This window comes from Pristis pectinata, chromosome 7 (assembly GCF_009764475.1).
Source record: "Pristis pectinata isolate sPriPec2 chromosome 7, sPriPec2.1.pri, whole genome shotgun sequence".
Lineage (NCBI taxonomy): Eukaryota > Metazoa > Chordata > Chondrichthyes > Rhinopristiformes > Pristidae > Pristis > Pristis pectinata.
Window position 1 is genome coordinate 20,301,515 of NC_067411.1, and position 17,190 is coordinate 20,318,704.

General features: G+C 39.1%; 1 protein-coding gene across 1 annotated transcript; it reads left to right on the forward strand.

Annotated features, from left to right (window-relative positions):
• The first annotated feature begins 432 nt into the window (after positions 1-432).
• On the forward strand, positions 433-12,146 carry c7h4orf47 (chromosome 7 C4orf47 homolog). The gene is made up of 7 exons (XM_052019877.1): positions 433-750; positions 2,168-2,387; positions 4,103-4,240; positions 5,686-5,755; positions 8,441-8,602; positions 10,800-10,966; positions 12,095-12,146. The coding sequence occupies exons 1-7, from the start codon at positions 651-653 to the stop codon at positions 12,144-12,146; spliced, it is 909 nt and encodes a 302-aa protein (XP_051875837.1). The 5' UTR covers positions 433-650.
• Positions 12,147-17,190: the final 5,044 nt, after the last annotated feature.

Sequence of the window (17,190 nt, forward strand, 5' to 3'; positions counted from 1 at the left end):
GGGCTACCTGTCAAGGACACACACGTCCAAAAAAACCAGCGCAATACAACTCAAATGCTATAGACCAAGGAGGGCAATCCTCGCCTCAAAACGCAAGATACCTCGTTTCCTTGTGTAGTATTATCCTTGTAACAAGAATCCTCTGGGTGCAACCAAAAGATAAAAGGGATAAAAATAAATTCTATATATTTCTACTCTTTAAATCTGGAATAGAATCGTCATTATAATTAATAATATAAATATAGTATGAAAATTAGATTATTTTAATTTTGACGCCAAGTTGTTATATTGCTTTAATTATACAAGTTCTGTTTGTTTTTGTGACATGCACCCCTGTGGCTGCGCCTGTTGTAAAGTGGGTCCCACATTGCCAAGGTGATGGAATTCAACAAACAGCGGCGCAGTGTAGCGGAGGGGGCGCGCTGTGGCGTTAGCTGTCAGCTTTCACACAAAGTTATGTTGCTTTCTAAAAGAAGAAAAATAATCCATAAATAATTAGCATCGAATACGTAACGAATATAAATCTAATGGAGATTTGCTGTGCGCGTTAATCAGTCACTTCTTTCTCCCCCTATAGGGTCTGTAACTTTCAACCCTTTCCGCTGCCAGCCGCAGTAAATTCCTGGCGGCAATCTCATCCAAACGCAACCATGCCTGGAGACTCGGGAAAAACTGATATGGAGCGGATCGGCCTCTTCCAGGAGATGCCCTATATCACCGTTCAAGATCCCTACATAGATGGAGTGCCAAGTAAGCGGACATTCAGTTTTGGTCATGCACGTTTTTTCACTGGGAATGAAGTACACAGCTCAGACTACACAAGTCACTTTTGACCACAAGATTGTGTTTTTCTGCCATCCAAAATAGTTGTGATAGTATGACTGGTGTTACAGATAATCGCAGACCTATGGTACAATGCAGTGGAGGCCACAGGAAAAGTCCTACTCAGCCTCATCACTGGCTGTGCTAATGAACCCTTAGGTACTTGCACATATTACTACCAGCCTGCATTCCTGGCTAGATCCCACTTCTTAGCTCCAGTTGGTTTCTGTTTTGACAAGGATCGCAGCTGTTTTGAGAGCCCCCTTTTAATGCTCTCCTGAATACACCATCCTTTAAGTTTGTTTTCCTTTGTGGTGTCCAGTGGTGTCATCCATGGGCCCACTTACACTTGTAACCACACTTGCCACAAATGATGCAAAGTGGAACAATGATGTTTGTGATTCTGGTGTATTTTAAAGTAGTACTGGGGTGCCTCGTCTGCTCTAGTTAGAAGATTGTGGATTCAAATCTGCCTGAGAGATTTCACCCCAAAATTCTTGACACTCCAGTGCAGTACTGATTGCCGCTTGTCGGAAGTGCCATTTTTTCAAATTATTCATTACACTAGGGCCTCTCTCTTGTTGGGCATGAAGGATCCCATGGTACTATTTCAAGTAATTAAGCTAAAGGGCGGAAGATTTAATTGCCTGAGGAACATTAGTGAACCAGATGGTTCACCTTTTCCTTATAATGGTATTTGTGGGAGCAGTATAGAAATTGGCTGCTGAAGTTCATATGATTTCAAATTACTTCATTGACTGTAAAATGTTTTGGGATTACTGGAAAGGCATTATATAAATATATATGAACCTACAAACTACGAGCAAAAGATGGCCAGTCAGACCTTAAGCTTGTTCTGCCATTCAATAAAATCATGGCTGATCTGATTGTATCCATATTCCCAACTACTCAGATAACCTTGCTTATCAAGAACCTATCTACCTGTGCCTTAAAATATTCAAAGGCTCAGAAAGAGAGAAAAAAAATCATCTTCAGTTCTGATGAAGTGGTCAACCCCTTTATTTTTAAGCAGTGATCCCAGAGTTCTAGATTCTCCCATAAGAGGAAGCATCCTCTCCACATCCACCCTGTCAAGATTCCTCAGGATAAATGCACATTTTTTCTCTCAGTGCAAACAAAACTAGAGCTGTTTTTGTGAAAAGCTACAGTTTTGTCTTTACTAATCTCAATCCTCTCATGATGAACATTACTACATGTGGGATGGCTCCAAAAAATTAATTTGTGTTAAGTGCTTTAACATGCTTCAATGATGATAATTTAGTTTGACATTCTGTGAACTGGTGGTTATCGTATGAACTTACTGCTTTATGTCTTCTACTTTAAGAACCCTTCAATGAGTCCGCTTATAAAGGCAAGCAAATGTTGTTGGATGGCACTAAATCAAGATGTGCCACACAGGCAGGATACTTTAATCCTGAATTTGTGAGGATCTTCGAAAATGAAAGCTATTCTGATATGATTAAATTGAGAAGACAAGCAAGGTTGAAAGCAGCTACAAAGAACCTAGGTGGAGTTTTCTTTCCTAGTCAAGGTGCCAAGAAGCCGTAAGTTTCCAACTATCAAAATGTCCTTTTCTGTGTCATTGCACAAAAATTACAGCAAAGTCACTTCTTGTTCAGTCCTTTGGGTGACACTGCTATTTATCATCCAATTGAGGTTTGCTAGGGCTTCTGTGTTTTTACCCACCTGTCTTGACTATGGTCTCTCTGCATGCCTGCACCACCCCCAGCACCCCTGTAAACTGTCTATTCTCTCTCTATCTCTTACATGCACACTGCTTCTCCCTCTTTCTGTTTCTCTTATTCTCTGCTTGCACGGCATTGTTGGGCCAAATCTCAAACCAAATGGTTCATGGGCCATATCTAATGCAGAGTCAGGAGTGGGTTGAGCAGCCAGACTGTCCTTCACACAGTCAGCAACAAGTTGCTCATGTTCACTGCTAACTCCTGAATTAATAAATAAATTACCCATAACACTCCCATTGGATCACATACAGGAGTGGGAGCTAATCTCCCCTGGCTAATTTCCCCTTCTCTAATCAGATGCAATTATAACATTCCAATTTCTCCGTCTGAGATTAGCCAATAACACACAAATTATCAAACTCACAACTTTCCTAATCAGTATGGCTAAGTAACACACACAGCTCCTCAATTCTGCTAAATCTTTGCACAGCTGCTTACAGAACTAATGTAAATTTGTGGTTAACAGCAGTTCTTTGACATGGGCAGGAGATGCTGGTTTATCAGATGTGTGATTTTAGGGTAAATGTTGCAGATGAGACTTGTATAATATTAACTCATTAAGATCTATAGATGAAACAAATGGCAGGCGCATTTCCTTGAGATTCCCTAGCCATTAAATCAAGGGACAGGAATTTGCCACCAGTGTCTCCATGATTTTCTATAAAGAAAGGCAGCATTGATTGAAAACAAACAAAAACACTATCTAAGTTACAGTGGAAGGCAGCCAAAACTGAATAACCAGTAATCTCTCCTACATTCACATCATAAATTTTTCTCCCTTCTGCACTTATACTGCATCTTAGAGCTTCTTGGCCTGAGAATTATAGAGTGCCATTTTAGACACATTAAAGAGTCTGAAATAGAGCTAGTTATCAGAGTTCTTACTGCAGTCTGGTGGTTCTATGGAGATTGGGGAAGGGCTGGGGAGAGGGCAGTTGCAAAAAACAATTGGAATATCAGGTTTATGAACTAATTTATCTGAGAGTCAACCAAAAGGAGTGTACAAGGAAAATGATGCCATTGTTTTCCACATCAGATGCTGAAACACCATTCATATAGGGAAGTACTAGGTTGAATTTTTGGAATGATGCAAAATGATCTGCAAATGGTTATTATTGTATTTCACGCCAGAAAAGGTGCATTTCCATTCACTTGGCACCAAAATAAACAATGCCACACATTCAAATTTCTAAACTGGTATATCTCTTACTTTTCCCAGTTCTGATGAAAGCCATCATTGGCATGAATCATTTGGAGTGTTTCTCTCCCAAAAGTAACTACCTCACCTACTGAGTATTTCCAGCAGTCTCTGTTATTATTTCATGCTTTAAGTATCTGCAGTATTTTGCTTTTGCAGTTTCTATGGATTGGTGGTCTTGGAATATTTTTTCATACTGTCTACTGATACTTATGTTTGGTATTTATAATTACTATTTTTCTCAATTGCTTTGTTATGGCTAATGTAATGACAACATTATATAAATTATTTTACACCTTGCCTTGACATTATTTAGTAATGGATTGGGCACGTACTATGGAACAATTGGTGGTTCGTTTGAAGCATTCAGTGGGTTGGCACGGCCAAAGCCACCATTTGTCCCCGAAAATAAAAACTTTTACACCAATCCTGGAAAACGTGGAACTGGATATGGGTGAGTGAATTAAGATATGGTGCAATATATGTATTTTAATCTCCAAAACTAATCATCACACTTGTTCATCAAAAGTACTTAGCAGTTTAAGTTTACAGAACCATCTGTGCTTCTACCCATCTTACTTGCCTCTTTCCACCAGGCATAGACGTGCTGTTTTACACTTCTACAGTGAAGATCATTGGCTGTGGAAGGAGGAGAGGAAAATCACAGTTGGTTTGTAACTGTGCACTGTTCTGATCCCCTTATGCAAGAAAGGATATACTGGGCAGTGGAGGCAGTTCAAAAGAATGTCACTAGGCTAATTCCTGGGATGAGGGTGTTGTCCTATCACAAACAGCTATAGGCATTAGATCTATATTGCATGAAGTTTAGAAGAATGAGGGGTGATCTTACTGAAACACAGGATCCTGAAGGAGCATGACAGGGTAGATGTTAAAATATTTCCACTAGAGGCAGAATCTTGAATGAGGGGACATAGTTACAAGATAAGGGCGTTCATTTAAAACTGAGTGCATAGTAACTTCTTCTCAAAGAGGGTGATGAATATTTGGAATTCTCTACCCCAGAGGGTTGTGGAGGCAAAATTATTGAAGATATTTAAGGAGGGAGTAGGTAAACTTCTGAAAGATCAAGGAATTGAGGGCAATAGGGAACTGGCACAGAAGAGGAGACATCTTGGTCAGCATGGACCAGTTGGAATGAAAGGCCTGGTTCTGTGATATATGATTCAATGAAGTCCGATGCAAACCAACCATGATCATGTTGAATGACGGGGCAGGTTTGAGGGATCAAGTGGCCTACTCCTGCTCCTATTTTCTTATGTTCCTAATTTGTAACTTGCCTTTGTGATTTCCATACAATGGCATTGTTCAGCAGGTTTTATTAAATGGTGACCAAGAATGGCACCCTAGTCATCTTTTCAATCCATCAAGGACGCTGAGGCATATTGTAACAGTCTCAATGCTGTCGGCACAGCGGTGCAGCTAGTAGAGCTGCTGCTTCACAGCCTCATAGACCTGGGTTCAATCCTGACCTTTAGTGCAGTTTGTGTGGAGTTAGCACGTTCTCCCTGTGACTGCATCGATTTCCTCCAGCTGCTCTAGTTTCCTCCCACATCCCAAAGACCTGCGAGATGGTAGGTTAATTGGCCACTGTAAATTGACCCTGGTGTGTATGTGAGTTGTAAAATTTGGGGAGTTGATGAAAATATGGGGAGAATAGAAAATGGGATTAATGTAGCATTAGTGTAAATGGATGGTTGATGGTTAGTGCAGACTCAATGGGCCGAATGGCCTGTTTCTGTGCTGTATCTCTTTGATTCTATGACAATGTTGAGTAATAAATAAATCTATGTGTTTAATAATGCTTATCTTAGATAATTGCAGAAAAGCAGAATTATAATTGACTGAAGCAGGATGTATTATTTTGAAATATGCCCACAGGTATGCCCACCTTACCATAGGAGAATCATGTGGCCACTCTCCAGATCCCTATACAATAAAAAGTACAAAGGTACTGCTAATTGCAATAGTAACAGACTTGTTTCTGCATATTGATAAAATTCTAAATTTTTAAAGTTGTATTTGTGATTTCACTTATATAATGAATCAAAGGAAACTAAATGAATATTTGCATGTTGTGTTATCAGTAAACTGAATCACATTAATAACTTTGGTAGCATTAGAGAGGGTACGAAAATTTATGAGAATTTTATCAGGGACAGAAAAATGTAATTACAAGGAAAGATTTGCTAATTTCAGGTTATTTTCTTGAGAGGCCTAGATAAGGTCATTAAGGAGGACATATTCAGCAGAGAAATCTATAACTTGGGGACATATATTTAAGGTAAAAAGTGGAAGTTCTCAAAGGAATTGAGGATTTTTTTCTACCCCTATGAGTCATGGAGATCTAGAACCCATTGCCTGAAGCATGATGAAGGCTAAAACCCTCCTTTAAAAAACTCTCTGGATGAGCTCTTGATAATCTGTAACTCAGATATGATAAGTAAGATTTGTCTGAATAAATTTTTTCAACTGGCATGAGCATAATGGACTGAATGGCCTTTTTTTGAGCCACAAATGTCTGTGGTTCAAGACTTTCACCATGAGGCTTCTCCTGTCACCTCCAAATGACTTAAGATCAAAGCTGCCAGGAAGATTAATAGATCAATTGGTCATTTCAGTACCATGCTGTTGTCAATCAGGTATCTAAATATCAGGTCTTTGGTGTCAAAATTCTGGAAGTTGGCTGTTACTATTAGAGCTGAGGCAAGCTAGAATTTCGATCAACTGTTACTTTGCAACACTGACCATGCTTTGGGAAGAAATATGATGGATAAACGACACATGCACATTTCAGTGAAATTGTTGGGGTCACAGAGAAATCCAATACCATCTTCAGTGCTGATATCAGAGAAGGGTGCAAGCCTTGCATCTCATCCTTTTCTGATGCCATTGGCTGACGGAAAGAAGATAGGAGTAGAAATCTGTCTTAGCTCGATGGCGTTGGACGTGTGATAGAGTATCGATTGCTGGCTTTACTCTCCTCAAGGCTTTTGGTCCAGTGTGGTATTGTATGTGCAGAGTTGAGCACAACTGGTGGCCAATATTCTTGGGTGCATTTAACTTTAATGATGAGAACCAAATTTCTCCTCAGTCTTAAGTCAGATATTAATGGTAAGCTTTTACCAGAATGGTGAGGGATTTGGAAGTAAGATTAACTCTGCACCTCTCTGAAGTTTGGTTTGAGACAGGATGGTACAGCAGTGCAGCAGATAGAGCTGCTGTCACGCAGCTCCAGTGATCTGGTTTCAGTACTTACCTCTGCTGTCTGTATGAAGTTGGCATGTTCTCCCTGTGACTGTATGGGTTTACTCCAGGTGCTCTCGTTTCCTCCCAAATCCCAAAAATACAATGTGCAGCTGACAAACCCCAGTTTTAACTTAGCATCATCTCTCTTGACGCCTTCGCATTCTCTACATTGTTGGGCTTTCACAAGATGAGCAGAAAATTACTCCATCTAAATACTGTGGAGGCCAAAGCCATCCTTTTCATTCCCTATTGCAAACTCTATTCTCTTACCACCAACTCTGTCCCTTTCCTTGAAGTTATCTGAAACTCTTTTTGACTGCTTGCACCTTTGGTGTTACATTTGATCCTGAGTTGAGCTTCTCCACATTTCAGTGCCATCGCTACAACTGTCTATTTCCATCTCTGTACCACCTAACTCTGACTCTACCTCAGCTTATTTATGGCGAAACCCTTATCACTGCCTTACTACCTTACTACCTCTGGACTTGAGTATTTCAGAGGATTGAGTATTGAGGATTTCCCTCTCTTCTACTTTCTGTAAATATGAAGTCATCGAAAAATCTGCCCATGTCCTAAATTTGCACCATGTCACAACCCTTTATCATCTCTGCTTGTTGATTGCAGTGGCTCCTGGTCTGTTTTCCTTGGACGAGAAAAGGTGAAGGGGGAGAGGGTTGGGGGGTGGGGTGGGGCAGTGAGTGGAGGTGCAGATGGATGCACACAAAGTTATTAGGGGTATTGATAGGTCAGGATAACTTTTCCCCTTAGGAGAGATGTCCAGAACAGAAGGCATAGATTTTAGATGAGGAGTAGGAGATTTAGAAGGAACTTGAGGAAATAGTTGAAATCTGAAACACTTTACCTGAGGGGGTGGTGGAGGCTGGGACTATCACAACATTCAATAAGTATTTAAATGGGCACTTAAGTGCTGCAGCATAGAAGGCTACAGACCAAGCACTGGAAAATGAGATTCGTATAGATAGATAATTGATGGCTGGTGTGCATAAGGTGGGCTGAACGACCTGTTTCCATGCTGTATGACTCAATGACTCCACATCATGTAGCATGCTTCATGTGTAAGAATGCAGGAGTGACCATTTTTAGTCGAAGATGTATGAAACTTGAGGTATACGCAGTCAAAGTGATGATTAACAATGAACTCAAGATAGCCAGTTTGAAGTGAGAACACTTCATTCCAAATCTAAAATAAAAGCCATTAATCCAGTCATCGGCTTGATAGCTAAACAGCCTTTGACAAAATGAAATATTACGTTTTATAATGCTTTCTTTTTTTCAAGTACTAACTGCTTTTAACACTATCCATTCTATTCTGTTGCTTAAGGTGAACTTTAACTCTTCTGTTCTATTTGGGCAAAATCTTTTGCAGAAAGATACTTTCCTTGGAGGACCGTTTCGACTGAATCTTTACCCAAAGGATTACTTTGACAGTAATCCTTACAGCACTGATAAGATTTTGCCTCCAGTAAAACCTCCTGCACTGGCAAAGAAAACAGAAACTCCATTTAAACCTACCTCTCCAGGAAAATTGGTATGTATGGAATTTAATCATTTTAGTTACAAAAGCAAAAGTCCAGCCATCAGTGCAGTCCACTGAACTCCACTTGATGCCAACAGAGGAGCATAAAGTTGCTGAAGTTTTCCAGCAATTTACACTGGGGAACCTGCTCACAGATCCTGTGCCAGATTCAATCTGGTGCCCAATCCACAATCCCATTCATTTTAAAGTAGATTTTGCAGTTGCAAAATGAAGATGAGATGAGAATACGATAAAAATTGTGTTTCCTGCCATATTACTTACAACATTCACATCCAAATCATTAAGAATCTCTGTGTGGTACTCCACTGGTCACAGGCTTCCAATCACAAAGATGATTCTTCACCATCCACCTCCTATTACCAAGCCAATTTTGGATCCAGTTTGCCAACTTCCATTGTATCCAATGGACTCTAACCTTTTGGACTAGTTTCCCATGTGCAACCTTGTTAAAAGCTTTACTGAAGTCCATGTAGACAATATCAACAGCACTGCCCTCAACAATACATATTGTTGCTTCTTTGCCTCTTTGAAAAATTCAGTCAAGTTGTTTGGCTAGGATCTCCTCCTAACAAAACCATGCTGATTACCCTTGATTAATCCCTGCCTTTCCAAGTATAGATTAATCTTTTTCCACAGAATTGTTTCCAATAACTTTTCTACAACTGACATTATAATCCTAGGCCTGTAATTATCTGGTTTATCCCTACTGCCCTTTATGAATAAAGATACTACATTTGCTGTCCTGCCAAATTTTTGTGCTATGATGCAGTTGCACACTTTGTTTTCAGCATAACGTTGATTTACATACTTGATGTGGTTCAGTAAAGACATAATGTAATTTATTCTATTCATCAATGAACTGGTAAATGTTTATGTTTATTAACTGGTTTTCATACAAAGTGCCCATCACTCAAGATTTCATTGATTCAAACTTAAAGGGCTAATCTAATAAAACCAAGAAATACATCCAATGAAGATGATTAAAGTAGATGATTTCAAGTTATTCAGTTTGTTACAGAGTCATACATCATGGAAGCAGGCCATTCTGTTCACCATATCCATGCCAAACAGTGAGCACATATCCATATTAATCTCGTCTTCTATCACCCAGCACATAGACTTCTATGCCTAGGTAATTCAAGTGGTCATCTAGACACTTATTAAATATCGTCAGTGACTCTGCTTGCACAAGTCTCTCAGGCAGTGTACTCCAGGTACTCAGCATTTTCTTGGTGAAAAAGGTCCCCTGCAGATCCCCTCCAAATCTCTTGCCCCTTACCCTAAGTCTATGTCCTCTAGTTTTATTTACCTCTGATAGTGGGTAAAGTTTCCTGCAGTCTACCCTATCTACAACCCTCTTCATTTTATATACCTCTGTCATGTTCCCTCTTATTGTCCTCTGCTCCAGGGAAAACAGACCTCTAGTCTCCTCTCATGACTGAAACGCTCCATCCCAGGCAGCATCCTGGTGAATCTCATCTGCACCCTCTCCAGCACTATCACATCTTTCCAATAGTTTGGTGATCAGAACTGTATGCAGAACTCCAGCTGAGGTCTGACCAATGTTTTATAAAGTTGGAAGATAACTTCCCTGTTCTTGTATTCATTGCCCTGACTAATGAAGGCCAGTATCGCATGTGCTTTCTTAACCATATTATCTCCCAGCACTGCCACCTTCAAGGATCTTTGGTCCCTCTGTTCTGCAATACTCCCTAGGACCCTACCTTTCATGGTGTATTCCAAGCCTCATTAGTACTCCCAAAATGCATTACCTCACATTTATCTGCCATTTCTCAGCCCATTTCACCAACACATCAAAACCACCATGTGGCCTGAAACTATCCTCCACACTCTCAACAACTCCACTAATCTTTGTGTCATTTTCGAACTTTCTGATCATACCTCCTCTATCCACATCCAAATTATTCACATATGTTATAAACAGCAAGGGTTACATTTCCATATTGTGGGGTTTCAGAGAACATACTTTCATTATTATTTTAGTGACCAATTATTTACTTTTGTTTATCAGTTTTTATACAAAACCAAATAATCCCTGAAGACTCTTTCAACAACATCTGTTGCATATTCCAGATTCAATTTGGTTTCTAATAATGTCTTTGCTTTTTAACCCAATCTCAAAAAAACTTTAATAGAGTTGCTCTGTGTTCTTTCCCTCTTGTTTCAGCCTGGTGGTATGAAGGCTGGCACATTTGATGAATATCCATCGCATTTCAGTCCTTTAGCCAAGCCTCCAAAGGTGGATCCAAAATCTCGTGAACGTTTAATTTTCCGCCCCAACCCTGGACTTAAGAGCAGACCGAGTAAAAGCGTCGTTTTGGCAAATGTAAACAGGTAAGTCCCTTCACAATGCCAGACAGCTGCAGTGCAAACTGTCTTAATCAAGAGAATGATACACTTTGTTAGAGAGCTGAAAAATTCATAACTCCTTGCAACAGCATTAGCGAGTTTGGACTGGAGACAAGAGACTGCAGATGCTGGAATCTGGTGCAACAGACAATCCGCTGGAGGAACTCAGTCCTGAAGCAAGGTTTCAACCTGAAACATCAACAATTCCTTCCCCCTCCTCCCAGATGCTGCTCGCCCCGCTGAGTTCCTCTAGCAGGTTGTTCGTTGACCGAGTTTAAGCTATATGACAAGAGGAGATTTCTGGCATTTCCAGTATCCACTTTGTTTTACAACCTATGGAAGAAACACACAACTCCCTGTATATACAGATTGTGTGAGAACATAACTTGGAACTCGTGAGGTATATCTGAAATCCTCATGATGCAGTCTTCAAGATGTTTTCAGAAATAAAATCACAGCAGTAGGTTTTGAATATCAAATCCTGCTTTCAATGACAATGACCCATTATCAATGACCTAAACAGGAATGAGGGCATGTCTATTCAGTTAATCATTGAGGCAACCATTGGGGTCTTAGAGCAACGCTTTCATTATCTTGAAACTGCAGTCGTAGATCTGGAATTTGTTTTAGATCCTGTGAAGGATTGTTCTCTCAGGCAAGTGACAGAAGAACAGAGAATTCTATGATGCTTCTGCAGCTTTAAGATGTTACAGAGATGGGGAGGGGAAAGTTCATGAAAAGGTGGAATATGACAATTTATCTCGGTAGCAAAGGACCCAGTGGGACAAATGTTCTGTTTTGTTGCTGCCATGTTTTATGTATCCATGTTAAATAGGGGACTATGGCCAGAGAAGCAGGTAATTGTTATGCAATGAAGACTGAAATGTGAATAAGGGAGGCACAGTTCTTTCACAGCTCTAAACAATAGTTCAGGATCAATTAACGTAGTGTCCAACAAACTTAAGGAGAGACTTAGTCATTGTACTTCAAGAAAACAGGATGGCTAACTTCTCAGCAACCAGGGTTTCAGAAGCAATGGCTTGAAATGTTATTCATTATTTGTATAGTTTCTGTGAGATCTTTACTAAAACATTTTTATTAATTTCCTTTCAGGGTAGTGAACAACATGAACTACAAGAGTATTGATCGTATAATGTCTTACTAATGATAGGATAAATGTTTTGCACAGTGGAAAGCAGGTTCTTTAATAAAGCAGTCTTGCATTTAGTATGCAGCTGACATGCACACTCCGGCATGTCCCTGTCTTTTATCAACCAAGCTGCTTTAAACAAAATGCATCTGGTAGAAAATGATCAATCTAAGTCAGCCTGGTGAAATTCTTATTTTATATAAAATATTATGTTGCTAAACAATACAGAATTACCCAAGTGCTTTTGATAATTTTTGTACCATTTCTGCTCACTTAGTGCCAGAGTTTCTTTCTCTATGTTAGAGATTTTTGAAGTTTAACTTCATTGGAGCGTCCTGCTTCTGAGTAATGCAAGCACAGACTTTCCTGCTCATATGGTAATTGCATAACTTAGATATGTGCATGTTTGTGTAATTGTTGGCTCACAAAGAAGCAGAAATTGGGCAGGACAGATAGATCAGTCTTTTAGAAGCAAGAACTTGCAGTTATGTTGACATTTGCCATGTTTTCAGTCATGTAGGACCTGCCCAAATTCTGACTGGTTTTGGGGTGAGGATGGAAAAACATTAAATGCAGCCCCCATTTTTACCCACTACATGCCCTGCCTGCCCCCACCATTCTCATCTCATGTCCAGACTCTGCATTGAGAAATCATCTGGAAAAATTTCCAGGCCAGATTGGGAATTCTCATTCCAAGGCACAGAGAGACCTAGACAGCTTTTTATGAAAGCCATATTGAGCAAAAACACGGAAGCGATGCATCCAAATGTAAATAACTGTCCTTATCGCCCCTACAGCAACTCAGGAAATATGTTGTCAAACATCTATAAGTCAAATTGTCTTTGGAGTGATGCTCTGATTTTCCTCAGATCGGGCAGGACAGGTACATCTGTTGCATCTGTGAAGATGCAAGCTTTCTACTCTAGCTGTGAAAATTATCCATCCCGGAGATTTGGGATGATCTGTGGTTCAACTGCATGTGGAAGAGTATCCTGCTCTGCTGAAACTTTGCCAGTCAAGCAGAGCTCCTGGAATTTGTTCTGGTTAGACAGCCATATACGTGCCAATATTGTTGCAAAGTATTAACTCAACTAAAGAACAGAACTAAGCACTTAAAGCACTGACCTTATTGAAAATTTAAAACATCATACAGCTGCTGAGAAGCAGCTTGTGGTTAGGTATCTTCATGGATAATATGTTGATCTTTGATATCAGATGTCCTTGTACCATCATAGTTTAAATTGAGATTAGTCCCAATATTAATTGACCTGTCAATTAATATTGGGACCAATCTCAATTTGACCTATGATGATATCCAAGTACCTTTCTTCAGCCTGTGTTTGAAGCAAATTTGCCATTTCTCCAGCATGGGTATAAGGATAATTTCACATTGTGTTTGGTCACTGATGCATAATGGATTTTGTTCAGAAAATTTAAATTATCTGTGGTTGACATGCTAAAGGCTGTTTTCTAATGCTCATTAAAGTTGCATCAAGCTCTGCTTAATGTTCTGATCTGTCAGAACTTTATGGAAACACAGTAAGCTGTAATTCTAATTTACCCAGAAAGCCTATACTTTACAGATGAACCAAACTTCATGAAAATTCAAACTCAATAAATCTTTGCTGAGTGCAGTTTCAACAGCACTTACTTAAGCTACAGAAGTCAGTTCATATAAATTTGGTGCTAGATTTGAGAGCTGATTCCTTGCTGCTGCATTCCTTGTCTCAGTAGCCCTCCTCAAACAGAACCATTTGTGACATAGAAAACTACAAAAAAAAACTGATTTTCTCCAAGCTACTCTGACAGCACCTCCTAAACCCGTGACCTCTACCAGCAAGAAGGACAAGGGCAGTAGGCCCATGGGAACACCACCATCAGCAGATTCCCTTCCAAGTTGTGCACCATCCTGACTTAGAAATATATCACTTCATTTATCATCTCTGGGTCTAAATCCTTCAACTCCCCACTATATAGCACTGTGGGAGCACCTTCACCAGAAAGTCTGTTGGAGTCCAAGTAGGCAACTCACCAACTTCTCAAGGGCAATTAGGGATGGGCAATAAATGTTGCTCTTGCCAGTGACACTCAGATTCTAAAAAACTGCATATATGTTTTAAAAACTCAGGTTTGTTGCATTACGGTTCTTGAAGGTTTGATTAAATGTTGGCAAATTATGTGACATCCAATTACTTGATATCTGCTCATTATTTGTAAATGTCATTGCATAAATGCCCCAGTCTTTTGGATGATGAGAAATGTTTGTAATATTCATATAATATTCATAATATTCAAAATAACAATATTGTAATGTTGTTACTGATCTCAAAACTCAGTTGTTGACTATGCAGAAGAGAAAATACTTTGGACATAACATCTGTGATAATAAAATTGTCTTTCAAAATTAGGTGGTGTTGTCAGTTTATCAAGCTGTATGAGTTCATTGATGTCTTAGTCTTTAGAGCAGCACATGCTTTCTTTGCTTTACTTCCATAATCAAGTGGCCATCTGACCAAGAGAAAATCTAATTGCAGGTGAGTTCTAATTAACAAGATTTCTGCCAGTAAGACTAAAGAAATTCTTTGGTGTATTCCAAACTCACCCAGTAAGAACTAGAGTTAGCATTTGAATGATACCAACACAATTTTATCAGAGGTGTAGCAGGAGGTCTGCTCTGCTCTTTAAATCTTCTGGGTTGCATGGAGCATTTTCTAGAAGACCAACAGTCAGTCCCAGAAAACTCCTAGAAATTGGACAAGAATGTTTTTTTTTGACTTACTTAAAGAAATTTGAGTGACATTGTTGGGGATGAGGCTGATGGAGACATTGGTGTTTGCAAAAGATTCTTAATCCATTGAAATGGAGTGTGTTGGGATGGGGAATGGTGTAATTTGCACACCATCACCTATACATGAAAGTGGCAAAATGATTAGTGGCAAAATTCCATTATGGAAGTGTGTAACAGAATTCTCCTGTTGATTGTACTCAAATCAAAATGCCAGTTCCCATCTTACTATTTTCTTAACTGGAAAGAAGAAAGTGTAGAAAATTAAGCATATTCTTACGATATAATCAGATTATTCTGCTCCTTTCATAACAAGTTTTAGTGAGGTATCAATGGAAGATGTAGAATGGCCTTTGAATTATGGCAGTTTTCCAGAGGTAGGAATATCAACCAACCAATCTAAGCATTTCTATCCAGCTCTGATGATAGGTCTTTGACCTGAAAACATTATCTCTATTTGCTGCCTGATCAGCTGAGTGTTTCCAGCATTTCTTTTTTTTATTTCATTGCTACCTTTAAAATGTAAGGGAAAAGCAACTAAAACCATTTGTAAAATTAAAATTCTATTTTGGAAATTAGATCCGTATTTGTTTAGAAGCATGGTTAATCTTGTCAAGAAAACATTTATTATTCTTTGACATGTTACCAAAGCATTTATTCTCCATGAATGTTTTAACGTGATCATAATAATATACTTAATGACACCATTGTGCTTGGAATTCACTCGTTAATTGTATGTTACTCTCCTTTGGCATGCTACAAATTCGTTTTGGTTTTTAAGAATATAATAAATTGACCAGCTAATATTTAGCACAATTGTCGTATCAGTAATAAATACATCTTATGCAGCATCCACAATGCTAAGTGCATAAGAACTACTAAAGGAAATGATAACAAAGCACATAGAAAATAATAATACGGCAGGGTAGAGTCAACATAGATTTCTGAAAGGGAAATCATGTTTAACAAATTGGTTGCCAATTTTTTGAGTTTGCAAGTACCAGAATAAGGGGGAAGCAGTGGACTTTCAGAAGGCCTTACAGGCGCCATACCAGAGTTTATGAAACAAACGAATGTGACAAGTGGGGAGCCAAGGAATTGATGCTAGGGCATAGCCGTTTACAATCATTTCAATGATTTGGATCAGGGGACTAATCACAATGTATGCAAGTGTGCTGAAGATACAAAGCTGGGTGCCAGTGTAGGTTGTGAAGAGGATGTAAGGGGGATATAGAGAGATTAAATGAAGGGGTGAAGACATGATAGATGAATGATAATGTGGAAAAATACAATGACATTCATTTTGGTATAATTTTTAATTGTTGAGATATTTAAAAGTCTTGTATACATAGCAAGCGATTAAGAAGGCAAGCAGTGTGTATTTCTTTAGTGCAAGAATACAGGAATAAAGAAATCATACTGCAATTATGTAAGGCTTTGGTGAGACTACACCTTCAGTACTGTGTATTGGTCTGGCCTACTTATCTCAGGAAGGGTTTACTTGTGATAAAGGGAGTATGGTGAAGGTTCACCAGATTGATTCCTGGGATGTGGGATTTGACCCATAAGCAGAGATAAAGCAAAGTCTTTTGCGTTTAGAAGAATGAGAGATGATCTTATGGAAACAAACAAAATTCTTATAGATCCTTTACAGACTGGAGGCAGGGATAATCTTTCTCCTGGCTGGGGTATTTACAAACAGGGGTTACAGTCTCTAAACAAGGACTGAGATGAGAAGAGATTTTTTCACACAGAGGGTAGTAAAACTTTGAAATCTTCCATAGAATAGGGCTGTGGAGACTAGATCACTGACTATATTTAAGACATAGACTTTTGAGCATTAAGAGAATCAAGGGATATGGGGTTTGTTCAGGAATGTGATGCTGAAACGTAATCTTATTGAGTAGCAGAATAAGCATGAAGGACCAATTGACCTACTCTTATTTCTCATGTCCTTGCATTCTCTGGGATTTATTTCTGCTACTTAAGGGAATGCATTATTAATTACTTGCATGTACCATATAGGTTTAAACACAAAGGAGAAATTGCACATGCTATCTCAATCCTATTTCGTTACGTAAGTCTTTGCAGTTACTACAGTTTTCTGCTCTTGTGTGTAGACTGATTAGAATGTTCAGATTTGCCTTGCTTCAGCACTGATGGAGCACTTCCTATAACACAAAGGAAAAAAAATCAATATGTTTGTTACCAAGATTATGTGAAGAAAATTTACTTAAATGGCATTGTGACTAAATTGCACATCAAGTAATCCAG